At 41.9% G+C, this 27,595-nt stretch overlaps 1 protein-coding gene across 9 annotated transcripts in view; it reads left to right on the top strand.

Moving 5' to 3' along the window:
* IKZF2 (IKAROS family zinc finger 2) overlaps window positions 1–27,279 on the top strand; it is a 119,066-nt gene extending 91,787 nt beyond the window's left edge. For 7 of the 9 annotated variants that reach the window (XM_072874561.1, XM_072874558.1, XM_072874560.1 and 4 more), the window contains 3 exons: window positions 5,270–5,407; window positions 12,767–12,910; window positions 18,787–27,279. In XM_072874561.1, coding sequence (XP_072730662.1) covers window positions 5,270–5,407; window positions 12,767–12,910; window positions 18,787–19,511 — 1,007 coding nt within the window. In that variant the 3' untranslated portion in view covers window positions 19,512–27,279. The remainder of the gene's footprint in view (window positions 1–5,269; window positions 5,408–12,766; window positions 12,911–18,786) is intronic. The other 2 variants (XM_072874565.1, XM_072874564.1) reach the window with 1 other exon arrangement.
* The last annotated feature ends 316 nt before the right edge of the window (window positions 27,280–27,595 follow it).

The raw sequence follows: 27,595 nt of genomic DNA, 5'->3' as shown, positions 1-27,595 counted from the left end.
TTTACCAAATTAGCCTCTGTGCATCTCGCAAAGTGCATGAATTCATTTACATGCTGTGAAGAAGGGAATTATTACCTTAATCATACGTATGAATAATTGAAGCACAGGAAATCAGAATAACTTGCCTGCAGTCACAAAATTTGTAGCATAACTAAGACTTGAACCCTACACTCCCTAGTCCCAACCCAGTGCCTTAATCATATTTCCTACCTCTGTGTTAAAACTGATCTTACTGTGATAAGTCCTGTTCAAGGCAAAGGGCTGCTTTATGGTAGGCACTGTGTAACTGCAGAACAGCTCCCCTCTCCCAAGCAGCTTCCAGTTTTAGGGAAGAAAGAAGAAATAATGAGTTAATAATGGTTATGATCGTGACAGACAATTCTGCAACTTCACTGATAGGTGTAAGTATCAGCCCCAAAGAACATTTTAACTTCTTTGATGCTGCTTCAGAAAGCTTCATTAGCGAGTACTGGGGTTTCCTCCAGCTCTGGGGTGCTAGGGGCTGAGTGGGAGTTCAGATTTCACAGAAATAAGTCATGCTCGGTGCGCTGCTATCAGAGGGACTTCCTCAGACCAAAAGTAGCTACATCAGATGGCCACTTAGTTCAGAAATCTTGGCTGGCTTCCCTTTTGGGGCAATAATGCAGAAATAACAAAGGTCTGGTACAAAGCTCAGTGCAAAGTCTCTAGTCCTTGGCTTGGGCTGACGTATGTCACACGGCCGTAGTAGCATGAGCTGGTCGTGTGAGCGGTTGAGCAGTCGCAGGGACTCGGGATACGGGCAGGTGGATGGGATCTGCGCTGCTGCAGAGGAGAACGTGGTACCCAAAACGGAAATGTGGGAGGAGTTAATCCTGACTGCTGAAACCGGTGCACGTTTTGTCATTGGTCTTAACGGAGGCAGGATTTTAGCTCAGCAAAGTGTATCGTTGCTCTTAAGCTGTTCTGTGAGCCTTTCTCATGTTATATGCTTATGGCAAGGTATTACCTGGGATGCCTTGTTATTTGCCGTTGACTTACTTTATATTCTGCTATGCACTCCCATCTTTTTTGAGTACAAAATGCTGCACGAATGCCTTATGGGCTCTTTCTCTTTCACTGACCTTTTTTTATGACTTTAAAGAAGTTTCCCTAGGCCCAAGTCTGCTTTCTGTCTTGAATATTGACCTTAGAGTTACACCATCTCATTGTCACTGCACGCAGGCTTCTCAGCTATCAAAGTTCACCCGCAGGACTCAAAGTATTCCTAACTCAGAAACACCTTGCCTTTTATGTCCTTCTCCTCTTCCCCCTCCTCCCTCCACATAAGCATTTTAATTTCACAAGCAAACTCCGTTTCTCTGTGAATTTCGACAAGTGGTTTACCTGTTTCATGGTAAAAATTGTTATTCAAATTTAAATATCTTTTTCACTGTGACTGTCATAATATTTTCCATTTGAGGCTGAGACTCCACTGTGGGTTTTCTGTGCCACATTGTCATCTGTATGAATCTGAGCTTAAATGCGTGGAAATTCTGACATTTCAGTAAGAAATATAAAGTGGTTTTTTATGTTCTTCAAGTTAGCTGTTTCATAGGTATGGCCGCTGGGTTTTGCCCAGTGCCCTGGTCTTTCCCAGTTGAACAACAGATCAGAGATTTCTCAAGATTTTGGGCTTGTTTGCATTCACTGTAGCGTGTCATTTCTATGAGAATGAGTGATGGTAATTTTTTATCTGATTGCTTACCCTGAAAAGGTGGTAAAGGAATAATTACCCCAAACCAGGGATTTCCAAACTAACTTTGCTTGGGCGCCGCTACCATTGGCAGCGGCGGTTACACACAATGCCGAATCTTGCGTCCTTGTGCCGTGGTCTTCAGTGAGGATCTCGGAGAAGGCAGCTTCATACCAAGCAAGCTGAGCCAAACTTTGAGGGGCTTCACAGTGGAAATGGCTCCATGGTGGAAAGAGCTGCCTTTAGAGGGGGCTTGGAGAGGGTTTTGGTAGACTATAGCACTGTGGAACTCTGCCTTCAAGTCAATGGCCTATAGACCAAGGCTGCTCGTGCCCCGTAGTGCAAGCCACGTGTTTTGGGGGCAAATTTTGACTATTAACATTTATCTACTATACAGTATTTGGCAAAGGCTGAAATCTCTCTTGGCAGTCATGTGGTTTCCTACGGTGGTTTGTTATGTGGAACTAAGTATGCTGTTGAGGAGATCATCGGAATTGAATTCTTTAATACACTTTTACAGCTTTCTATTGGGTAATATGAAATATGGAAAAATGTACACCCACTGACAAAGTTCACATACACAAATATATATATTTTTTGTCTTTAGTTGCTTTGAGAATACAAGGGGAAATTTGCAGCTATTTCAATGACTTGACATTTGCCACGACGACAAGGTTTCTAAAATCCAGACCGTAATTGCTACCTCAGCTAGCTGCACCTCTTACCAAACAGTTGTGAGAATTGCTGGTGACACAAACTGCTGCTATCAGAACTGATTTTGTTGTGGTCTGACCTGATCAATTGTGCAGCAGCCCAAGTCACAGTCACTTTGTGTAATTTTATAGTATAAATCATATTTTACACGTGTGGGGCTATGATGTGATTGCATCTGTAGAGCGGGAGGACAGAATTTGGAAATGAGCCCAAGGGAGTTGTATTTGATCTTACTCGACTGGAGCTCACAAACTTCATTCTTCACGGCTGTGTCTGAGCAGCTTCCAGTTATGTATTAGGCAACATGATTAACATTTGTCACATGTTTATTCTCTTATCTTCTCCCCAGAGGAAGGAGTGTGTGCGCTGGAGTATTTCTTTCCTTGGGGAGTTACGTTCCTCAAATCCCATATTGTGTGTAGAAATCGTGCCTTTATCGTTAGCTTTTATCATCTCTATGAACCTTGAAATTTGATGGAATTTGGATAGCTGACCGTCATTGGAAAAGCTCAGCCTTGTTGTCTGTGAATAGTTTGTGAAATTGTTGCAATGCAGGGAGCAACGATTTGAAGAGGTGTAATACCAACTTTTTTTTGATTGTTGAATCAATTTTTCATACTGCGAGCTTGTAGGGGAATGTGTTTCTCTATGCTAAACGATAATATATTTAATTAATTATAGCTACCTCTGGAATAGCTGAAAGCAATCATCCCTTTCCCTTGCATCTTACAGTTTATCTAAGTTGCTTGATAACCTGGTGTAGCCAAACCAGGTGGGCTAATTCAGCCCTGCTTCAGCTCGGTTAACTTAATCCCTTCAATTGCATTGGATTTTTTTGATTAGACACCAAGTTAGCTTCTAATAAAGGCGTCAGACTGACAGGCGTTGATGCCATCTAGATGCATGATGAAGCATTGTAATGGTGATGATAAAAGTCTTTCCATCCTAGGGAGCTGCCAGTATGTTTTCCTAAAGGTGCTTCCAGAATGAGATGGCTGGTTTAAGTTTAAGAGCTGAGGCTCGATCCAGATAGTTCACGTCAAGGGCAATTACTCTGGGAATGATAATGAGCCTCACGCTCGGCCTCCACTGAGATTCCCGGTACCAGTGCCAGTTACGGCAACAGTGTAAGCTAGTGAGCAAAATACAGTAAAGGCCACAACAACCGTTTGGCCTAAGACACAATACTTTCCTGAGGATTAACCTTATCTCCAAATAAAGAGAAATAAATCCACAGTTTGGACACTTACTAAAAGCAGCTTGTTTGAAAAACTTGGTTGTGTCACTGAACTGCACGTACAAACAACCTTTTTGAGAAAACCAGAAACGTTCTGCAAGCATATTGATTTCATCAAATCCCTTTTTTCTGAGACAAAAACTTGTGAAACTTGTTGACCAGCTCCGATACCAGAGGCTCAGGCTTTTTCATCTTCCATCATATAGGTGATGTGGGGCACAGACTGTGGTATGTGCTGGTCCTACAGAGGCCCCTGAGAAGTTCCCTGACTCTGGGTCTTTCGTGTTTAGGGCTTCAGCCCCAAGGCAAGGAGCCCTCTGTCCAGCTTCTTGTTGGCTACGGGTGTCCTCCCCGCAGTGTCCCCTGCATTTTCCCATCCCAGTGGTGACGGTACATTTTGGCTGCAATTAGTGCAGCTTGGATTTCATTAAGTAAATGACTGTGAAAAGCTTTCAATGTTGGGATGAACCCAATAGAAACATGTATATTATCCAACAGAGGATGTTCTCAGTTTCTTTGGCTGGAAACTAAAATTCTTACCTAAGATTTTCAAAACTCTGGAAGAAGCTTGACCTTCCCCATCCCTCAGCCACCTCTGAAAATCGCAGCTGGTGGTGTTTTACTAGACTTGCAGTACTGACTTAATAGCTCCTTAGTTATTAGAGAATAAATGTTCATGTTCTACAAGTTTAAATTATATTAAAAACCTTTATTAGCACGGCTTGGCAAGATACACTTCTGGCTAGCTTTCTGGCCTTGGGTTGGGCCATTCTTGTGGTTTCTTAACGACATGCTACGAAAGGGATCTACTTTATGAGAATCTGGTGCCAGGTTTTGCATGTATTAAGAGGCATTTGCCATATGTTCATAACGCAGCTGAGTGAAACAAAAAACAAATTAAAAATTAGAGTTATATCTTGCATTCATCTGGCTTGATTTTCATTGTACATGGCCTTTTATATTTTTATATATGTATGTTTACATTATATATATTTTAGTATTATCTAGTCTCTATGAATTACTGGTGGCAGCTCAGCTCTGGCGTGTAACAGTGCTGTTACCAAAGTTACTTTCTGTTGTCTTTTTTTTCCCAAGCTTCCCTTAGTAATTTTGGCAAAGTTGTCTCAATGAAAGAAGAACTCCTCTGGGCCACGTAATGGGTTTCCCCACCGTTGGGAGCAGAATTAGGCCACTGGGGCAGCCCATTTTTGTGAAGACAACTGTTTGTACCATGGGCAAAATGTCTCAGAGGTTTCTTTCCCACGAGACTTGGTGACACACAGGCAGTGCTGGGGTGTGATTCAGCTGTTTGGTTTGCTTTCCCCTCTTGTCGTCTGTCTATTTGCTTTGCGATCAACAAGTCCGCCTCTTTTTCCTTCTGCTGATACTGCGCGTTAGTGTGAAAAACGGATGGGGCGAAGTATCCGGCGGGTGGGAGGAGGTGTGTGCGGTGGGAAAATGGGGCTGGGAAAAAGGTCTGGGACTTGAGTAACCTTTCTTAGGTGTCTTTCCATCGCAAGAGTTGTTTGTTGCAAGGGTGTGATTTTTGATAGCAAAAAGTGGGTTGCAGTGGGTCTGACCTGATGCTCTCGTTCTTTCCGCAGTGGGGAAGCCTCACAAGTGCAACTACTGCGGCCGGAGCTACAAGCAGCGCAGTTCGCTGGAGGAGCACAAGGAACGCTGCCACAACTATCTGCAGAATGTCAGTATGGAGGCTGCTGGGCAGGTCATGAGTCACCATGGTGGGTGGAAACAGCCTTTTGAGGTCTCTTGGACTTGGAGCATCTCTTGCGGGTTTTTTTCCATCTGTTTTTCTTCCTTCCTGTCAGCTTTTTATCGCTTCCATCTTATAGATTGCTTATACTCAGATAGGCAGGAGGAGAAAAGATGGGCTGAAATCCTCACTCTGTCCAATTTAACAGCACTGGTTTTGCTGATTTTTATTTATTTATTTATTTATTTATTTAATATGCAGACATGAAAATAAAGCAAAGTCACGTGTGCAAAGTCACCCTAAAAATGAACTAAGCCATGTATAAAATGTATGACTCCCCTTCCTTTCTGATAGCGACTGATAATTATAAGAGTTAAGGATGGTGGAGGCATTCAGAAGTCATTATTTCTACTCTGTGTAAAGTTATCTTATATCCCAAAACAAGGGAGGGCTAGATATAAAAATCTTCAGAGCAGAATGGAATTCAACAATGTTGATGAAAGTAATTATAACAAAAAAAAATGTTTATATGCATTTACATGTGTTAGTATTAATATGTTAACTAACACTGCATGTGTTAATATGCATGAAGACTGAAGATTGCCAGAAAGATTGTTGAAAGCAAGAAATGTCAAACGCTGTGGATTTGTTTTCAAAAATTTCTGTAGCTGTTAGTATGGATAATGAGCATAATATCTCAGACTGCAGGGTTGTAGGCTTATCTGTAGTGCTAAATACGAAATGGTAGCTGTCCAAAAATTGTTATAATTTCATTCAAAATTAGTGTTTCGGAAACTCTTCTAAACTGAACATCTTTTCACTTTTAAAAGTTGTCTTTAGATGTTTGGTACTTGAAGTCTTTAAAATTTTTTACTAATCAGAAAATATAAAAATTACACATTTTCCAATTTGATTAAAAATTACCATATACCTAAGAATACCAAAAAGTTAGATTGTAGGTAAATAAAAGGTGAAAGAACATTTCCTCTTTTTTTTCCATTTTGCTTTTCATTGTTGAGTGGAGTCATATGGCTTCATTTGGAAATTAATTATGTAAAAGTTCTGAAAGGTCATGTCTAAAAACCTAAAAATACAAGCTGAAATAAAACCTAGTCAGCACTTCTAATATGGGCTATTTTTTGGTGAAAAAAATCACAAAAAAATTTTAAAGAGTACTTTTCCATGAACAATTTAATCCTATAAAGGCATTCTAAATGTATTTAATACGTATTGCCAAAACGTTCATACAGCTCTGTTAAGTAATTACTGTCTTTGTAGACACCCTGGAGACTAAAATCAACATTAAAAATGTAATGGATGACTTTAAAGACATTGAAGTTAGTGATTATCTGCTTTAGGCCTGACTTAACGCTTATAAAAGTCAGTGGGAAGAGTGATTTCAGGGCTTTGCTATTTGGAGGTACCTGTTGTGTGCTTGGTCTGTTAGATGGAGCGCTTAGTTGATAGTAGGAGTTTAACCATCGACTCCATTCCCAACAAAATACACGTTCTTCACTCTACAAGGGTGTGCCTGTCTTGCTAACCAGTGAGGTGGCGATTTCACCCAGCCTTTCCTTTGGGGAGTTACAGTAGGCTGGTATAGCTATGACACCCAGGATGTTTCAGAGATCACGTTGTGGAGGATCTTCCCAAATTCCACTCAACTTCTGGGTTTATTATTCAGTTATTTATTAAAATTGGATTTACTCCTGCTGATAGTGTACTTCTGAGGAAATCTAAAGCTTTTTCTAAGCTGCTTAATGCTATGACAAGAACAGTAAGTCCTTAACCTTGTCTACCCAAAGAAGCTGGAATGGTTGACCTTGCATTGATTTTTCTACCACCTGAGGTTAAACCAGTGCAAGCCCCATGTGGACAGTTCTTTTATTTACAGCCTGACTGACTTTGCTTGGGCTTATAGTAGAAATGTTCACACAACCACTTTCTTTTTCTCAACAAAATTAGCTTAAAACAGCACTTTGAATTCAACTAGTGCCTCTTTCTCCTCTAGGCAAATATGCCTAAATCTCCCCTGGTGAACGTTTAAGGGATGTTTGATCCCCTGTCTTCGTTGCGCTGTTTAGCGAGGGCATAACGAGGACAGGCAGCAAGAGGGAGCTCCAAATTCAGCTGGGACTAGTAATAAATCTCACCTCGCATCCCAGCATCACTCCCACCCGTGAAGCTCAGCGTGGGAGTGAGGGTCATGAGCACCAACCTGTAGACGTCTGCAGCAAAGTCCTTTCTCCTGGGACTATAAAGACACCAGGGAAGAGTACACAGATGATTACTCAGCTTAAAGTTAGGTCTTAGTCTAACCCTGAAAAATGTATTAATTTCCTTCTCTCCCATGTCACACATGGAAAGGGTATTCCTGAGGATGAGTGGGTGCGTGCTTTGGAGATTTTGATCGTTGGTTTATTTTGCATCACATTGGGGTTAAGTTTTTCTGACTCTCTTTCCAAATACTTTTTAAATTATTTTGTTCTTGCTGAGTGTTTTGAAGCCTCTGAATGCATTTTGGTATGAATCCTGGTCACAACTTCACTGTTATGCACAGAATGGGTAGAGGTGGGGATTTTCTTATCCCTACCGGCATCCTGCTTTAAGGACGCAGGTGGCTGTGCTGGGTCTCAACCAATATGGCCAACGTTTAACATCGGTCTAAACTATTTCTGCAGAGATTAATTGTTCCAGAAAACTGGAGGCAGCCCCTAGAGAGTTTGGATTTTTTCAAGCATTGTGCTCAAGCTGATCAGTTTATAGGCATGCTACAGACATCTACTTGGGTGCTTTTGCCGTGGCCTGATGAGGCCTTTAATTTCAATTATCTTTGTCTTGCAGATGGCTAGATCCCCTGACTAAAGGCACAAGGGGAAGCGGGAGGAGGGGAAGGAGGGCTAGTTTCGGTGTGTGGGTAGGAATGTACAAGTCTCCGGGTCTCTCTCCATCCGCTCGCAGGGTGCCGGTTGCTTGCTGAGCCGCCCCTCCTTGTGGCTAGGTCCTGTTCCCTGCTCAGCACGACGGCTGCTGCAAGAGAGCTCCCATGACTTTATTGTTGGCAATTCTTGGCTAAGCAGTGCTGGCCCTGGAGGTAGAAATTAGTCTGTGGTCTCCTAACTAGCAGCATGTTGAGGGTGACAAAAGTGACAGTCTGAATGCTAAGAACACTGAATGCTATGACTTTTGCGGGAACGAACAGGGAGAAATGTTGAATGCTGGCTATGGTTTACACCCGGTTATATGTTGTTCTCCATCTCACAAAGCAAAAAGTCCAGGGAAATTCTTAAAGTAGAGTGGAGAAGGGTACCCTTTAGGAGGAGGAGAAAGAAGCCTAGCCCTAGGCTGTGCGAGGCTCAAAGGCCAGCTCCACATTAAACACACAATGGCCTTGTGTCCTTCCCTCTTACATAGTTGCTTCAAACATCGTTAAAATGCTGGTCCCACAGGAGACTTCACACCAGGGTCCATGGGAATATTTCCTGTCATTTCTCTGCACACACACACTTTTTTTAAATAGCAATACTATGAGCTTAGGAAAAGAAATTGAGTTTGATGGAGTGATGCTAATTTATGCCAGCTGAGACTTAGCCCAGTGACTGTTGTCTGCACACAAAACTATTTATCAGTAAAACGCACACTGGGTAATTTTTTTCCTTCTTTTTTCCCTTATTCTTTCCTCACTGGGACAGCATAAACTTTTTTCATAGTATGTGTGGTTTCTTACAAATTAAGAATCAAAAACTAAACGGTAGGCACTTTGAGCACTATGACTGAAAGACCAATGTCTTCAGGAGAATAAAGACTTTGTTCTGAAGACCATCCAGGTTTGTGTATTGAGAGTTTGGGCTTAGAAACAACATTTGGTGTTAACTGCAACTGAGAACATTAACAGTGTCAGAGACGGTAAATGTTTGCATGGGCAGTCCAGGCGCGCACCCTGATAGCTGGTTAAGAACATTCCTGAGCAGAAACATACTCAAGCGTGGGCTTTTCATGGATTAGATGCTTGATTTTTAGAATAAAAAAACCTTCCTGAGCTGTGAGACCATAAGTTCACAGCATAAAATGAGTTGCTGTCTCAAAGCTAGTTATAATGTGTTAGCTGTTCTTTGGTAGCTGCCACTACCAAGGTAATGAAGTACAATGAAATACAACAAAAAATGAATTGCATTTACCACAGAATAAATGTATCCGCATGAGTTTCTACCACAGAGCAGCTGATTTGTGACAACTGTTGGTTGTGTGTGATCGGTTTGCTTTTCCCCTTTTTTATTTTGTTTTTCCTCAAAAAAAAATAAGATGCAGGCTGGGCTATTTATCCTTTATTTGTATATTTTTAAATTGAAATGAAAATTAATGTATCTAGAATTGACGATGTGATCTTTCGCTTAACTCTTTGGGTTTCTCAAATGCGACATCTCACCTGTTTGGTCCGGTTTTGCGTGCAATTTAAATGATTTCAGAATCTAGGCTATTTCCATCTCTCCCTTCTCCCAGGAAATCTACATAACAAAACAATTCTGGTAACTTATTCCCTTCGTAACACAAATATTGGCATGATTCTGTTGCAAAAGAGCCATGCCCTGAATTATAGAGTTGAGTTCTGAGGTGGGATAAAGAGCTTGCAGCATGAAAGATAGAAAAGAAAATGCTTTTATTGGTGATGATTTTACTTTTAAAAGGAGTCCAAGCAGAATTCTTTCCTGACTTAGAGAAGAGCAGATGTCTTTTTTAGCACTATTCAATTTTCATGGAGGAAAGGTTTCAAATTCCGTCTAGGAAATTTTACACACATATGCCCAACAGTAGAATTATTTAATTATTACTTAATTGTTGTAAGACATGCAAGTGTCACTACATTTGGAGCTTAATCAGATGGCTATGAAAGTAAGCAGGAGGTTTTCAACTGGTTCTATGGGCAAGTACAGTCCTACAAAGCCAGCATACCTTTAGGAAGTCTTCCTAGGAGGGATATAGAGCCCTCTGCACCTCCCTAGGTCCCCACCACCAGCCTCGTGTGTCCTGTACACCACCGTCTGGAAATTCTTGAAGTGGCACTCACGTGCAAACCTGGCCCATGGCAGGGAGGGTGGGTATTGCCACTGGGCAGGGATCCAGGGTTTCACACAGACCGTGAGTGCATGTGCATGCATACGCTGATTTTTGGTAAGCCAAGAGGACAGTCAGATGCCAGTTCCCAGTGAAAATTACCAGGCATAATCTTTCCTTTCTTCCAAAATCTGCCCGGTAAATACTTGAGTAGAACTAGTGCAGATAGCTCCTGACCAAGCACAGTATTTAAATAACCTTACAAATTTAGCCTTAGCTACTAAAGTATTCCAGACCTCCCAGTCTGCATTGGGCATTAATTAGGTCACTCGAACACTGCATCCCATTTTGTTGCAACATTAGATTCATTTCATATTTATGCTTTTTCTTCCTCTCTTTCACTGATGCCAGCAGGACTGCCTTGTAAATGAGAAACCATTGTGTTTCTCAGGGGGAGCATCCTGCACAAATAAAAAAAGCAGCAGAGTAAATCATTTTATAGCATATGGTAGATTCTAAGCCTCAAAGTACTCAGCTTTCCATAGCAGCAGAGGCACAAATGGAATCAAATGAATAAATTGCCATGTTTTCTTATTATGAATGTCTGAATTGCGAAGTTCACCTGAGCAGATACTCTGTTTTGTAATTGCCTGGTATTTGCTCTTCTTTACTAGAAAGAAGGCAAAGACAAGGCTTTTATCACCCCATTTTTCATATATTATGTGCTAGCAAACAGCTGCGTGTTTAAGAACAAGGGTGTGATTCTTCCATATTGGGATCCTGAAGTAGTAAAGTTACATGGGAGGAAAGGAGGCTGGTGGTGTTCATTTATGGCACAGTCTCAGGGAGAAGGTATCTGTGACAGGCAAGGCTGCTGCGGTGAGAGGCGGGCTAGCAGAAGATGCGAGTTTCAGTCCTTCTCTACTACCTCTGCAATACCACCGTGACTCCTCTGGGAGACTTCTCTAATAAGGAGAAGGCAATGGGTTGCTCACAGTTTACAAATTGTAGGAACTCTTTGCAAGATCATCCCAGTTTCTATTTCTCTGCCATCCATTCTTCTCCTCAAATAATTTTTTACACCTCAGCCATCCCGTTAGTGCACGGACTAGTAGCTGATCCTTCTCAGGTTTCTCTTGCTACCTCGTGAAGATGAATGTGGGACAGTTAGGCCATGTATTAAATCCGTGGCAGCAGAGCAGTGGGAAGAGGTACATGTGGAATCACGCTTTTGACATATATTGCAAATGACTTGGACTCTCTGAGCCTGATCCGCAGTATGGTACCACTGACCCTTCTTGGTGTTTATAAGAAAATGCTCAACAAAACCAGAGTACTCTGTCGGTATTTAGTGAGTAGCTATGCCAGCGAGTGACATAAAACCCTGTGCAAGTCGGTTGCTACCCTGGTTGGTAGCCCATGCAATTCCTATACGGCTTTTGCTCTAGCACCTTATTCCCTAACCCAACAAGTGACAAAGAGTGAAATGAGTAAAGACAGAAGGGATCATTAATTTCTTGTTATTGTCTTAAAGACAGTGTATGAGCATTCCCCTAACCTAGTTAGCACAGGGATGCTCCCTGCTGATCCCAAAAAGTGGGAAGACAGACACAGAAGACTTGCATTCACCGGTTGTTAGGTCTGTGTTTGAAAGGATAAAATATTACTTAAAAATTTGATAGTTTCTGTGACTGATTCTGAAGGGAATTTCCATACGATGTCAATCCTGTAATTCCAGTACAGCGTTTGTTGATTTTACAATCTCGTGTATAGAAAGAGAAAACACACTTTAACAAACAGATCCTTCGTTCCGGAAGCCTTTGTCGTGGGGAATGCACAGCCAGGCCCAGGAAACAGAAGTTATGAATGCCTTGTATGTTTTTTAGTTATTGAGATTAGCGTGAAAAGAAAATAGGAACGGTAAGCATGCCATATGATAAGCGTGAAGTTAAGGGAATACACAAAGAATGATACCTAAAAAGTTACATTGGCAACAGGTGACCATGTTAAAAGGCGAATAACAGAAAATGTCATCTACAGAGTGAGGTTTCAAAAATGTCCCCTCCTCGCTGGGGATCTTGAGTATTCAGAGCAAAACAAGTCCTGTAATAAATGCTTAAAATTGGGCTTCTGCTAAATAAGGTGGTCCCAAACAGAGGCATTTTGTAAATGTGGCTCTGGTTAAAGGTGAATGCTATCTTGATGCCCAGTGTGTTCTTGCACCTTTCTTTATTTTGTGTTGCACCTATTGCGCAATCAGCAGGGCTCAAATGATTTGTGTTGCCTGTGAAGTGTAGACCAGACTTGTCTGATATGATTTTTTGGTTTTATGTAGTACCTCCTATGGAAGATTGTAAGGAACAAGAGCCTGTGATGGACAACAATATTTCTCTGGTGCCTTTTGAGAGACCTGCTGTTATAGAGAAGCTGACAAGCAACATGGGAAAGCGTAAAAGCTCCACCCCACAGAAGTTTGTGGGTAAGCTTGAAATACGCCTTTTATTATTTTTAGTGCGTAGGTATAGGTTACTTGTTATTCGTAATAGCCAAAAGAACAAGGGGAAGAGTAGCACTCTCAGAACTTGGTTGTAATGGGGAGGGACAACGATGGAGATGGTTAAATCACAGCAAGAGATCCTGAAAATTATTGAATTAATTTTACCAACCCAGAGAATTCAAAAGTGAGGTCCCCAGAATAATGAAAATGGCTTAGAAAATCTTGAGCTTTTTATTGTGCCTTAAGGCTGGTTTGTTTTTTTTATTTTTTCTCTGGCCCTTTTCAGATTTAGACTTGTCATCCTTCCCTCTCCTTGCCCCAGCAAATAAAAACCAAGACTTTCATATAATTATCTGTCTCCATATGCGTGTGTGTTAAAAACAAAAAACAACAAGTATCTCAAGGCTTGTAACTTGTATTAAATTCTTGGGAGTTGGCAACAACTGGTCTGATAATACCGGCATGAGGAAGTAAAATCACATCACTTCTGTTGGAAGAAGTGCTTGCTCCAAGCGCAGCGTTCTGCACACAATAAACTTATTAACGCATGAATATAAAACAGCATTGGATGACTTTTGGTTACCAAATTCAGAATCCTAGGCCCAAAATTCATATTTTGCTTTGTATCTTGACATCTTAAAATTGTGCAGCTTGTAACAGGAGACAGTATGGGGAATTTTACTTGGTTTGAGCTGTAGCTTAAAGCTTCTTTTTACTGCTACTGAGGCAGTGCTAAACTTAGGAGGGGAGCTGGGACAGAGAATTATTTGGGGTAAGCATATACTGCTAGACTCCAAAGTCATGTAATACGCGTTTTCCATGCTCACTCCCTGGAAGGACAGTCGTACAGATTTTTAAGGGTGTCATATACTCATTCTGCCTACACTGAGGACACTTAAAGTGAGAGGATCAGAGGACTGTAAGCAATTAACACAGCCATTTAGAAAAGTCATTGCCCCTCAGCTAAATGCAGATTCAGATGGATTTGTTAAATTACCGCTGAAGGTGGTTTTAAGCTAACCCACATGCCTTTGAATAGTAGGGGGCTAGCAGCATGCAGCAGCTCACCTGGGGGGCACTGACACGTTGACCTGGCTGCTCTCAGTCATCTGACCATTCCCAAATATCAGTGCTAAGCCAAGGCTAGGTCAGGAACAATCCAACCCGCAGGAGGAACGCTGGGAGGCATCAGTATTTCCTATATCGTTATTAGTCCTTCTGAGATAAAAGCTTAATTCTTAGGCTGTTGTCTTTAAGAGTAGTCTGAAATGAATTACTGTGTAGCTGATAAGAACTGGAGGATTTATACTCTGATTTAATTTACTGCTGTGACAACAGTTGGGGTTGAAGAGGGTGGAAATGGGAGCAGGACTCTCTACTGACAAGCCAAATACAGCTTTATGAGGTTGTAAACATGGCCCCATCAGAGCAGGTTTCCCTGGTGTTGTCTCAGCAAGTGCTGTACGTTCTTGCAGGTTGTGATCAACAGTGAAATAGTTAACCGTGCTGACACTTGAACTGCTGTGTCTAGACCTCTCACTCTTTTTCCCCCCAGGTTGTCCACGGGCTTGAACAGAATTGTGTTTGCAATACCTCTCAGAGGTTACCTTTGCAGGGGCTAGAGGCTTTATCTGAGAGGGCTGGAGACCTTGCTCCCTGCCCTTAAATTCTGGTGTACCCATGCCTGCTCTCAAAGCAGTATAGTTCACTGATTATAAGTATACCTCGCAGCTGAGGCAACCCCCTTTTTGGATGGTATAAATGGAATCCATCTTTGGAAGCTGTAGATGATGGTCTCTTTTGTAGAGCAGGAAGGTTATTTTACTTGTCCACTCGCGTGCAATTGACCGTATTTTGTCATTGTCTTCAAAGGCAAATTTACTGATTGGAAATCCTTGCCTGAGATACGCCGTAGCAGATTATTATTCTCTTCAGTAGGGTATACTACTTTGTTGTTAGATAAACCTGTTTCTTCTATAGGTGTAACAGATCATTTTGGTATTCCATTTTTCTGGGCTAGGAATTCAGGGTTTCATGTGACATGCAGCTTTTTATCCAGATCCAGCTGTAGGGGAAAAGTATCCTCTTTCATATTTACTCTGTCTTATTTTTCTGCCTTTTCTGATCTTTCATGGCACCACAGTGTTTGAATTGAAAAACAGCAGTCTCTGCTTTGCTACTTTTCTTTTTTTTCACCATGACCTTACTTTTCTTCCCGTTTTCTCCCCAATGAAATGTTGTTCAACTCTATCAGGAAGAACTTGTAATGGTTTTCTTGCTTGCAGGAAATTTTCCTGTGCATACTGCAAGTGTGGCACCTGTCCAAAACAACTTAATGGTGTTTATGAGAAGGTCATGTAAGCGTACGCTGAAATCTTTGCATGCTGCATCTATCAATGCTTTACTGCTCTTTCTGATCAGCAGTCTCCAAGGGACCTTGGTTATGGACCACAGTCTGTACTCTGGCTGAAATTTCGGGAGGAAAGGAAGCAGCATACAGCAAATAGAGTTAATTTCTGCGTGAGAGGCTTGGTTATGTATCTGCTATTGAGGTACTAGTCTTACCAAACCTGTTGAAATAGTGGAGGCAGAAAGTATAACTTAGGATGCTCAGGAGTCTGAGTACTTCTTTTTGCCTCTCCTTCAATGAAGGGAGAAGCAGACACTAGTGAAATTGAAAGCAACCATCTTCAAGCTGATCACATGAAGCAGATTCACATATTTTCAGTTTGAATGTGATGTTTACTCTCGCAGAACGTCACTGAGGTTAAGAACAGGCAGGATACAAAAGGAGACATTTATGTGGCTTACGATAAGACCGTGGTTGTTATAGTAAGAGTTAAAAATACACAGGCATCTCGGAACAGATGAAGATCAACCGGCTTCCAGAATTAGAGTCAGCTTCTAGTTAATGAGGGTCAGAAAGAAATTTACCCACTGGTAAATTCTGTAACTGCTTTCTCCAAGATTGCTTGCAGCTTTCTCCCAAGTGTCCGTCATTGCAGTTGCTGTAGATACTTGATGAGATGGACTACAGGTATCACAGGACAGCTGTGTCTGTGTGCTTTCATCTACCTTCAAATACCTGTTTTGAGGGTTTTTTGAATGTCGTACGATAAGATGACCACAGTGGAGAATGTTTCTTCTTCTACTTCACTAATGTAGGGCAAGAATAAATAGAATTTGAGCATAATTTTTCATGAAAATTCAAAATGATGAATCTGATTAGTTAGTTTTAAGTACAGATTTGTCTAAAGAGGAATTAAAATTGAAAACCATGTTGGACTGGTTTGTTAATGCTTCTTCTGAGCTCTGTGTTTTACGCCCTCTCCTCCCCATGTTGTTATTTATTTTACTTTTTTATGTCACGCTCCATTTCTAAGGCTCTGACATCTTTGGAACCGGTTCATAATTAAAGGAGTGAATAATTCAGGTCACTGGCAATTTGCAGTTTTCTCTACCCTGCTGTCTGTGGTGGAGTAACTAAATGTGGAAGATAAAAGGAATCAAAATAAGGTTTGCGTCATTCATCCAAGTAGTCCATAAAGGATAGGTATTATTTCTTGATCTATGTAGCCTCCAAAGGACTGACAGTGTGTTTGGAGGCCGGATCAGATTCTCACCAGATCCAGTTCTTTATTCAAACACAGGAACGATACAGGTGGCAGGGACCAAAGGACTTTTCCATTTTCATTTTTTTCTTCCCACTCCGCCAAAGACACCACGTGCCTCCTGGAGCTGGCCTCCAGTCCCACTTTGGCCCCACCTGGGAAGGAGCTGCTCGGTTTCAAGTGGGGCTGGAGGCATCTCCCGTTACAGAGTTGTCCGTCCTTTCAGCGGCAGGACAGCCATCACAGACAGCGAAACTGCCAGCCCATGCCAGAAACACTGAAGAGAGGATGTTTGATGGCAAGAATCATCCTTAGGTCATGTTTAGATTACAAGGGCCATCGTTGTAGCACCGTTTGCTTCTTCCTTCCCTGTTTTTCTCCAAATGTCTAATGTGTAACAAAGGACCAGTTTTCTATGTTATGCTTTCTTTCGGTAAGCTGTAAGTGTAACACAGCCGGCTGTAGGGAAACGTAGTGAGGAACGTGAACACGGTGTCTAATCAGAAGCATGTGAGCAGTGCTGCTGAAGAGAGTAGGAATATCCACGTGCTTCACTTTAGACTTGCATTTAATTACCTTGCTAATCAGGGCTAAGTTCCCAACCAAAAGTGGTGCATCATCTCCAAAGATAACCTGATTGTTCCATGGGTAATGTAAAATTATTTCTCTCTTTATGCATCACTTTAAGATAAGCGGCACTAAGTGGAATGAATTATTATAGTCAAAAATAAAATGCTGAGTGATAGCTATGTTGAAATGTACTAATGCTATTTGGAAGAGATTTGGGATTACAGTTCTGTTTCTTTCTTATGGTGGTTTATACACATTTGGTTCCAAGCGATTTTGACAAAAGGTGATAGAAGATTCTTGAGTTCTTTAATTCTTGGATAGCCAAACCAGATGTATGTAGTGACTCCTTGAATTTATTAGCTTACAGTGTTGAAGAAAAGTCTGGTTTTATGTACCGAGGCAGTGAAAAGTAACAAAGACAATGAAAACCAACCAAGATTATTTGTCAGACTTTGTAAAATCAGCTTAAAATGTTAACTGTCAACAACTAGATAATATTTGTGTGTGTGTGAACACATATGAGCATGTATATCTTGTATCTTACACGTATAGTTATACATATAACCTTTTCTATTTAAAAAGAAGAGTTATTATATGAACTTTCCTTGTACTGACACTCTAAAGCCATCACTGGAAAAGCAGTGCTGCTGAGCTGAGCCCTGATGTAAGTAGTGGTAAATTTGTTAACTTCAAAGGAGAGCTGTGATACGTAACGTGCCCTGTGACTGGCATAATTGACGAGCATGTGGTTCTGGTTTCGCATATCTGTAATGCCATTGATTTAAAAAGGTTACAAGGATGTGAATTTGGATTCACATAGTGATGAATCAGCCGGCTTCATCATTATTATGTATTTATTTATCTTGTGTCAATGAAAGTTGCTTTTGCCTTTTACCAAATGAAACTAAGCTATGCACGTAGTTTTCCTATTTTGTTTTCTTGTCTAAATAGACACTGGGGGGTATCTTTTTTTCTCAGTCCAAAACATCAGGGTAGGATTTTTTATTTTTTTTTTTGAGGGGGTGAATTACAAAGATATTATAGCCTGAATGCAAGATGGTAGATCAGCCCCCAGTGCTCCTGGTACCTGCTCCGTTCTGTGGCTGCACGCAGTTATTTTATATTTTTTCTGCTGGTTGAAGGATTTACACATTGTGGCTCTAAAGTTGACACCGTACGAGCCCTCTGTACGAGTCGCTTAGGTTTCTTGCTATGCAGCCCTGTTGTAAGGTATGTATGAGGCACCTCAGAGTGCGGGGGACATGTGGTACTGCCTCTTTTAATTTTGGGAGAGTGTCTAATGGTATAAACCGGCAGAGCTTCATTGACCTCGGTGGTTCAATCCCATTTTCTACCAGTTAATGTATATTTCCTAACTTGAAGCATGGGCACAGCCAGGCCCAGTGGAAGGTTTGGTATTGGTCGGGAGGTCACTGCAGCTGCATGTTTCACCTGGAATTAAAAAAAAAAAAAAGCTGTTGGTGAGGTTGCTATTTTACCCATCTCAGGACAAAAACTTTGCAGGAGGTCAGTAAACAAGTAGGAGGAGGCTAACTCTGGACTCTGGAATGCATTTCAGCCCAAGTCAGGGGTTTTCTGTCCCTCCCCACCCCTCTTACAGTGAAACCTTGGAGTGATTACATTGATTTTTCTCATTCATTTGCTCTTGTCCCTTAGGTGAAAAACTCATGAGATTTGGCTATCCAGATATTCCCTTTGATATGAACCTAACCTACGAGAAGGAGGCTGAGCTGATGCAGTCTCACATGATGGACCAAGCCATCAACAATGCAATCACCTACCTTGGAGCTGAGGCGCTTCACCCCCTGATGCAGCACACACCAAGCACAATTGCAGAGGTGGCCCCGGTCATCAGCTCAGCTTACGCTCAGGTCTATCATCCTAACAGGATAGAAAGGCCCATTAGCAGGGAAACAGCTGACAGTCACGAGAACAACATGGATGGCCCGATCTCCCTCATCAGACCAAAGAGTCGAACCCACGATAGAGAGGGCTCCCCCAGCAATAGCTGCCTGGATTCTACTGACTCAGAGAGCAGCCACGAAGACCGCCAGTCCTACCAAGGAAACTCTGCCTTAAATCCCAAGAGAAAGCCAAGCCCGGCTTACATGAAGGAGGACGCCAAGGCTTTGGATGCCACAAAAGCTTCTAAGGGCTCTTTAAAGGATATCTACAAGGTCATCAACGGCGAAGGGGAGCAGATTAGGGCTTTCAAGTGCGAGCACTGTCGCGTCCTTTTCCTGGACCATGTCATGTACACCATCCACATGGGCTGCCACGGCTACCGGGACCCGCTAGAGTGCAACATCTGTGGCTACCGAAGCCAGGACCGCTATGAGTTCTCGTCGCACATAGTCCGAGGGGAGCACACATTCCACTAGGCCTTCTCATCCAAAGGGGACTCGTATGAAGTAGAAGAACTGCACATGAAGAAATACTGCACTTACAATCCCACTTTTTCCTCAGACATTGAGACGCCTATTTTGTTGTTGTTGCTGTTGTTGTTGTTGCTGTTGTTTAATTATTATTATTAACCTTATTTTTTGTGGACCCAACCTCATTTGCTCTGCCCATCTTAAGAATGGAAAGAAGGAAGGGAAGGGATTAAAAGAGGGGTTTGTTGTTGCTGTCACTTTTTGGTGAGTGACCCGCCTGGCTTTCAGTGGGAATTGAAAGGCAGTCCGTTTCTGTCTCAATCAGCCGTACATCATGTCCTGTTTTGGGATATCGCTCAACCCTGCTAGGTGCTTTAAAGTCCCGACGAGATGCCACTCATTTACAATTTCAGATGACTAGGTAGAAACATTTCAGAGGAGAGCCTTTTTCAAACATGTAGATATGGTGCGGGGTTTCGGTGGCTGGAGGAGAAGGGGGGAATTTTATTCTGCAGAATGAACAATTATTTTTAAAGCAAAACTGTTAGGGTTTTAGGAGCATGAATCAAAGTCGGTATTCCTTTCAAAATTACTTTCTAGGGTGAGCTGTTTTTCCGGGTTCAGTGTGTGTTGCCCCTCTAGAATGTTTAAAAAAAAAAAAAAAAAAAAAAAGAAATGTATGTCTTAACACTGTACCACATCACAGCAGTTTAGTTTCATAAGTCTGAGGGCCTTCTGTGGTAAGTCTGAGGCTTTGTATTTTTATTTTCCTTAACTTATGAAGCACCTTTTTTAGAATTGTTGATTTGCTGTTACTCCATGCCTATGTGTTGACTCACTGGCTTCTTAGAGACCCATGGGAGCCTTACTTATTTAGTTGCACCCTGTGTTTTAAGAAATAGCATTTAGAAGTAACATTTAAACTTGCTTCTAGGACAGTAAGTGGCCTAGGAGTGGGTGAGAGAGTCTGTAGTTTACTCAAGAGGTTCTGCTGCTCTTCTGAAATAATTTTGTTTTAAAATTACGGATATTAAAATGACAAAAGTACTAGTAGCAAAGTGTTCTTTAAATATAATTATATATCTATATATACCTATATAAATACTTTCTCATTCTATTATCACAGTGTTAACCTCTTGGCAACAGCCTAAACTAAGACTTGCAGCTGGGAAAACGCTAGGAGCCAGGTCCTCGGCTGGCATTAATCCTTTTAGCTCCGTTGAATTTAATGGAACTACCCCAACTACTTCAGCTACATCAGGATCTGAGCCTTGGCCATTTTTCCTCTTGTTGACATCTTATTTGCTAATTTGCTGAACCAGTGACTTCCTTTTGTTTTTAAGTCATCAGTTCTGCTTTAATTTAGGGGTGGAAGTGTTTGCAGATTTTGCTGGATAGCCTTTGCTCTTGGAGAGCACAGAAGCCCTGCAAATGAACAGATCACATATGACCTTCCCTGCTTCCTTAGAAAGTGAGACATGGAGGTGCAGATGCTGTGCTTTGATTTGGATTTGCAGATTTCACTTTTATTCCTAATTTATTAATTTCACTCTAGGGAATACAAATGGAGAAACGAACTCCAGAGCAAGTCCTTGAACTACAGACTGGACAAGAGAAAAAAACCACCAATCTGTTTTGTTTCCTTTCCTTCTCTCCTAGTAAATAACAAAGCCAGCAACGACCCAGCAAGTTGCAGGTTGCATCAGTAAAAACTGGGCTTAAACCTATGTGACAGATTGCCATTGAAACCCAACTGTTTGTACCAATCACAATTGAAATGTTGTTGTTTGGCAACAAGAGCACAGCTTGAGAATGGAAAGATCTGCATGGGTTTAACCCCTTCCGTGCACACGGTCTCCATACGCTTGGTGAGACCTTTTCCAAAGTATAAAGTTACTGAAGTATAAAAGAGAGAGCAAGATCAGGCCATAATGAATTCCCATCTGCACACTTCAATCTGCGTACTTGATGCATATGCCAGTTTGCTGTTCGCTTCGAGGGTACTGGGTTTTTTTCTTCTTCTCTTCCTAGACCTGGAGCATTTGAAAGTAGGAGCTGAGTGGTATTGATTGAAATCTTTTTATGGTGACATTCTTGGCAGCTAGAACCTGTGCTTCGAAAGGATACAGTAGATCATGGCCAGATTACCTGATGACTGCTTCCCAGCACTGAAATGCTATTAAGTAGGAGCTGGTAAAGTCTTGCAGTAGCCTATTAATTATAATACAATATGGAGAGAAATGTCATCTTGTGTAATGTGAGAGCTATCAAGGCTGGGAATATATGGCCTTTGGAGAGACAGATTTAAAGACCTATTCCCAACATTGTTCTTAATGTCGTTGGGTTCCTCCCCCTCCTTCTTTCTTTGTCCTAATGTAGAGGAAACTCAGGCAAATGAACCGCTGCCGTCCTCCAGACCATTCTCATTTTCTTGTGCTTGGTGCAATCAAGGGAGTTTGTGCAGGAGAAAAATGGGGAGATGCTGGAGGGCATCACTTCTATTCCATATGGCTGATTCTCTGCAGCTGTGAAGGCTGGCTTTGGAGGCGGCCGGCCACGTTCTGCATCAGGATGTGCTTGGAAATTCAGAAAAGGGGGGTTGCTTTTACAGCATGTCGCTCCCAGAAAAAGTGGTTGTGATTTCTGCTGAGGCAGCAAAGGTCTTTCAAGAACGACGTGCAAAGGGAAAGGTGCTGGGCCTGAAGGTCACTGGCCTTGCATGGGCCTCCAGAAGACACGTGCCTGAGCCAGAGAAAAGGGTTGCTGGCAATCCCTTTCAGTCTCTGGGGGTCAGCGCTCCGTTCTCCCCTCTGTGGTCAGCGGAAAGAACTTAGGCTGTGGTTTCTTGGAATAGTTAGCGCTGGGGAAAAAGTGTTAAAAAATTCTGCCTGTGTTTGGGAAAGCACCGGAATACGGGAAAGGCAGAAGAGAATCTCTTGTGTATCCACAAATAAGTTGGCTGCAATTATATCTGCAGTTCATTAGTGTGCACTTTCATTCATTGGTGATTCATTGATACCTCCTGTAGTGTATATTCTGTAGATCTTTAAAAGATCAGACAGGGAGGCTTGGTGGTTCTGTAGCTGGCTTCAGTCAAGCTCGACTTCTTGTTCCAATGGTAGCATGCAAGATCTGTATGTGAGCACTGCCATGTCCTGGTATCACAGAAAGAGAGAACTGGGGAGGCAGAGGGGAGATGCTGGTTTAGTTATCTTCCAAAAAATGCATTTTTTGTAGAGCAAGAAGCTGGGTTGCATTGATTTTGATTATCAGTGTCCTTTTCTGAACACTCACTGAAGTTTTTCTTCCTAGAGCTAGGGAAAGGAGAAAGATTAAATTCTATTTCAAATTTTGAACAAAGTTTTGGACTAGCATTTATTTTAGCATTCACTTCCTACTGAAAATTATGTGAGGGTTTTATATAAATCAGTTTGCCCCTACATGGAAGTGTGCAAAATGGGACCTCAGAGATTTTTTTTTTCCTTGCTTGCTCTCTGCAAATTTCTAAGAAAAGCTCTTGAGTGTTGTCGAGTTCATTAGTCATTCACAGTGCACTAGGAATTTCAGTAGACAATCCTTGGCCTGCGGATCCATTTGTTCTAAGTATTTGGTGCTAGGAATTGAACCTGGCTGATTTTTATTGGACTCTCTTGAAATTCTTGAAATCAAGTTTCCAGTTAAAAACATGCATTTGCAAATTTAGAATTGGCTTCCTGTGAGCATTCCCCATTTTCATTAAGAAAAAAAAAAAAAAAGCCATTTCTGCACACATCCCTGCCAGTAAACCCTTTCGCTGCTTTTTGCATCAGAATTGTAGGATTCTGACTCAATTTAGAGTATTACAAGCCTATTAAATGAAATAGAAGTGTGACTGCTTATTCTGCTCTTGGTATGATCCATATTCTTGGAGCAAAGGGCGTTATCTATATATCTGCTGTTATGGCCAATGAATTTTACAGCCACCTCTCTTTGCAATCAGTTAGGAGTGCACATCAAAATATATAGCGTTTTTCAGTAAAGCCAGCTCTTTACTCAGTAACTTATGGGATTAAAACAATTTTATTCTCCTTAAAAAGTGCTTCCATCTATGATGTGATGTGAAAGGTGTCTAGGCATTAACCTCTATCGGTCTGGTTTAGAGAGAAAGAATCTAAATTTGTTAATTGGCCTGATTTTTTAATGGTAGTAGTTTCTACAATGTGAGGACACAGCTCACAAAATAGCTATGTGGAACTAAAGTATATTTAGTAAAAGGTGAAGAAATTCTCAATTTTAAGAGTTTCCAAATTTCTTTCTGTTTACAAGGGTATTCCTAAATTGGGGCTGTCAGGCAGAAGAGGAGGCCAGGAACTAAACCAAACCCTTCAAAACTGGCCTTTAATAGGACATTATTACTGTTGTCTAGGTCCTGAGCTGGCTTTTTCATATTTGGAAAAAAAAAACAAAACTCCATTGAAAGAAGCCAGACAACAGACACTCCTTCCAGAAAGAAACTTGGGAGATAATTTAGGGAAAGGCGCTTATTTCGGCCAGGGACAGGAGCCGCAGTAATACACTTCCTTCGCTAGATAATTCTCCTTTCCTTAACTCTCGCTGTGCATTATAAGGTAATGAGGAGGGAGAAGGGAGGCTGCACTGACGCCCGCGTCGGCTAAACTCACTGTGGGACTTTAGGAAAAGTGCGATGAAATTGGCTTTGACGCTAGAAATGTGCATCTTAGCTTGGCTTAGTATCATTTAAAGACAAAAATGTATGGTAGTAATGGCCTGCGGTCTAGGGCAGCTGGAGATTTTGAGAAAGTATATTTATATATATGGTATCATATAATTAGATATATGCTTTATTGTATATGTGCCTTTTTCAAATGCATTTTGGAAGTTTGTGATGTCGTTCATGATATCCTACCATACCCTTTCAGAATGCACGACAAAAACCAACCAAAAGTAAACGTCCCTTCTCCTGCAGCACAGGGAGGCAGATCCCTCTCCCCTTCCGCACCCTCCTTGGCCGCTTGACCCGGAGAGAGGACCATGGACCTTCTTAGTACTTTGCTGTGAGATTTCCTGGAGTCAGCTGGCTTTTAGGAGTGGGAAGGGCTGAAAATTACCCTAGCAAAGTGCATTCCAGCTATCCAGCCAGAGCTGGTCTCAGCTGGTCCCAACCAACACAGGGTCCCCAGAGCAGCACCGAGACTCACCCCAAAAGCCCCCAGCTGCACAGTGCCCCATGGGGTGCCAGGGCAGCCGTCTCCTGATTTCTTCCCCTCCCCAGCTTTAAGTAAAGCACGCTTGAAAATGGACTTTGCTGTGCTTTTAACTTCCTATTGAGGAATGGGAGCAGGCTTTAAAGCATCTGCCACTTGCTTTAACCCAGAAAAAGAAATCCAGCAAGAACAAAAGTCCTTTGGAAATGGTTTGCAAGTTTGACTGTCACACTGCTGCCACCCTAATAATTGACGTAGAGATGAGAGAAGCCCATCTGTAGAAGATGTAATGCTTTGGTGAGAAGCGCAGTGTTGTTTTGGTACTTTCCTGGCAGGTTGTTGACCTAGTTTCAGATCTAGTTATTTACGCTGCACGGGTGCAGCATCGAAGCGGGCCGGCACGGGCACGGCACGAAGCTTGCCGGCAGGGGAGGTGACTAAGCCAGCCCGCTTTTGGTCAGACCCCGAGCCCAGCGGCAGCCTGGTGCCAGCTCCTCAGCACCTCTCTGCAGGGGTCCGGGCCCACGGCAGTCACAGAGGGTACGTGGGAGGAGGAATTAGGTAGAAAAGAGGCAGAATTTGCTGCGTAGTAAATATATTCCCTTTATCCCGTTAAGAGTTGTCTTGAAGTATAGGCCAAGGAGAACATCACCGGTTTCTAATTTAGCCTCCTGCAGCCATGCCTGGCAGCGTGTGATTTCTGCCCTCCTTCTCCACTGAGGCTCTGAAGTGAGTGGAGGACAGTCAGTAGGAGGTGGTGTGCTGGCGTTTTGCCATGCTGCACGCTTAACAGGCCAAGATTACAATAAAACTGGTATCTATTTAAATCACCTAGCTTTTCAGTTGTTCATGCAGACAAGCGTTGCCGGTTCCCGTTCGCTTCCAGCCTTCGGAAAGGTGGTTATCGGTATGCTCACGTGGATCCTCATTTGGGAGGATAACTGCCCATGCTCTCTCCTTCTGTAAAAACTTTTCCTTTACATACAAATCACGGGAACTAATTAATCAGTGGCCAGAAATGCCCGTTTCAACAAAGACTTACATTGCTGTAGTAAAACCTAATGTTATTTACAGTTACAAAAAATATGCTGTGATGTACTTGCTAGCAGTATGTGAAGTATTTTAAAAGAGTGAATGATGACGAAGTTAATCGGATCATGTCTTGAGAGGGGCTCGCATGATGTGTACTCTGTTGGGAGAAAGGGAGCAGCTTGACCCAAAGCTTGGGCTGATGCTTCCTTCCTGCAGCAGGGATTGATTTAGGCGACTGCACTGCAGCCCAGGAAAACATTTGAGCACATGCTTCGCCTCCTGCCATCCCTTCGATTAGATCTGGAAGGGCAGAGGAGCTTTGCAGTTAGCTGTGTGCTTTTAATAATTGCCATTATTTGTGAGATGAGGGCCTTATTCGCTAATTGGTGCAGCTCTGGTTAGGTCTCGGTCGTTCAGCACTCAGTGGCAGGGCTCTGCGGTGAAGACGCGGTCGCTTACATTTGTATAGTAGCCTTAATCCCTCGCGCTCGGCGGTACGTGAATACCGGTAGCCTCTAGTCTGTATTATCAGTCTCGGATAAAATACGGATGCCTCCCGCAAGGCGTAGTGGAGGGCACGACTCCGTTATTGGCACAACGAGGCCAGTTTGCAGTAAATCGGGCCATTTAGTTTTACCTCAAGTGACATCGAATAAGAAAAGCTTCTCGAAGGGGTAGAGGTCACTGAATCCCTTACTATGCACTTACTGGGATTTGGCATTGCTTACTGGAAATGGATGTTCGTTCCTGAACACACTGTAACAAGGGAAGGACTTTTTGGTTATTGTTGTAGTCGTTCAGATTCTGAAACTGTGATCAATTATTTGACGATTTGTCAAGTGTCCTCAGAGCTTGAACATGTTCACTTCCTCTGCCATGTAGCAGTCTCCTCGGGCTTTCAGTGGTTTTCTCTTTCTCTCTCCCCCTTTTCCTTCTCCGAGCTTTACGTCTGGGCCTGCTCTTATCTCCTGTAGCTTTGGGCTGTCTAGGGTTTGGGGGTTTGTTTTGGGGGGGTTTTTTTGTTCATTGGCTGTACAGTCTGTTTACATATTTTTGTACTCAAGTGTAGTTTTATATTAAAAACAGGAAAAAGAAAAAAAGATAGTTGATTTGAGAAAAAAAAAAATTAAGATATGTACTCTTTGTAACACTTTAAAGATCTAGGGTACCTTCCGAGATGACTCCACAGTGATGTAATTATAATACTGTATATTTGCCTTCCTTTTTAGTTGGTTTTATTTTCCGGTTGTATTTTTTTTTTTTTCCTAAAATGTATATCTTTTTATGAGAAACTGGAAACTTTTAATGCAAATGTTTAGAAAGATTTAAAATTGTAAAGTAAAAAAAGTCATATAATTTTTTTTTCCTGTTGGAAGAAAATGCTTTAAAAAAAGTTTTACTACTGTTGTATTCCAGGGTGGGGGTTACCAACCCCAAATTTGCTTCTTATGCTTCATTCTTGGATCCTGCTTTCTAAACATGCTCATTGCAGACATGGATGATTTGCTTATATTAGTTAAAAAAAAAAAAAAACACACCAACAAAACCACCTTTTTGGGTTATTTTTCTGTTCAAGTGCAATACTTTCCCTGACGTCTTATTAACGTACAACGGTTTCTTTTTTCTTTCCCCAGTCCATACAAATCAGTGAAACAAAATGCTGTCTTAAATACATTCAAAGATAAGGTTCAAGTAACTACGTGAATTAAGATTGTGACTGACAAAAGGTGAGAAACTGTAAGTTAAGGCTAAAGCCCATACTTTAACTCCTGCTTTTATTTGACATTGAAACACATCCAGTGTAGGAATTAAGGACATACCTGTTCTTGCCTCGTCCTTCCTTTTCTTTTCTAA

The sequence above is a fragment of the Ciconia boyciana genome, chromosome 10 (assembly GCF_034638445.1).
Source record: "Ciconia boyciana chromosome 10, ASM3463844v1, whole genome shotgun sequence".
Classification (NCBI taxonomy): domain Eukaryota; kingdom Metazoa; phylum Chordata; class Aves; order Ciconiiformes; family Ciconiidae; genus Ciconia; species Ciconia boyciana.
The sequence above is the reverse complement of the archived record's forward strand: the minus strand, read 5'-3'. Positions and strand labels throughout refer to the sequence as shown.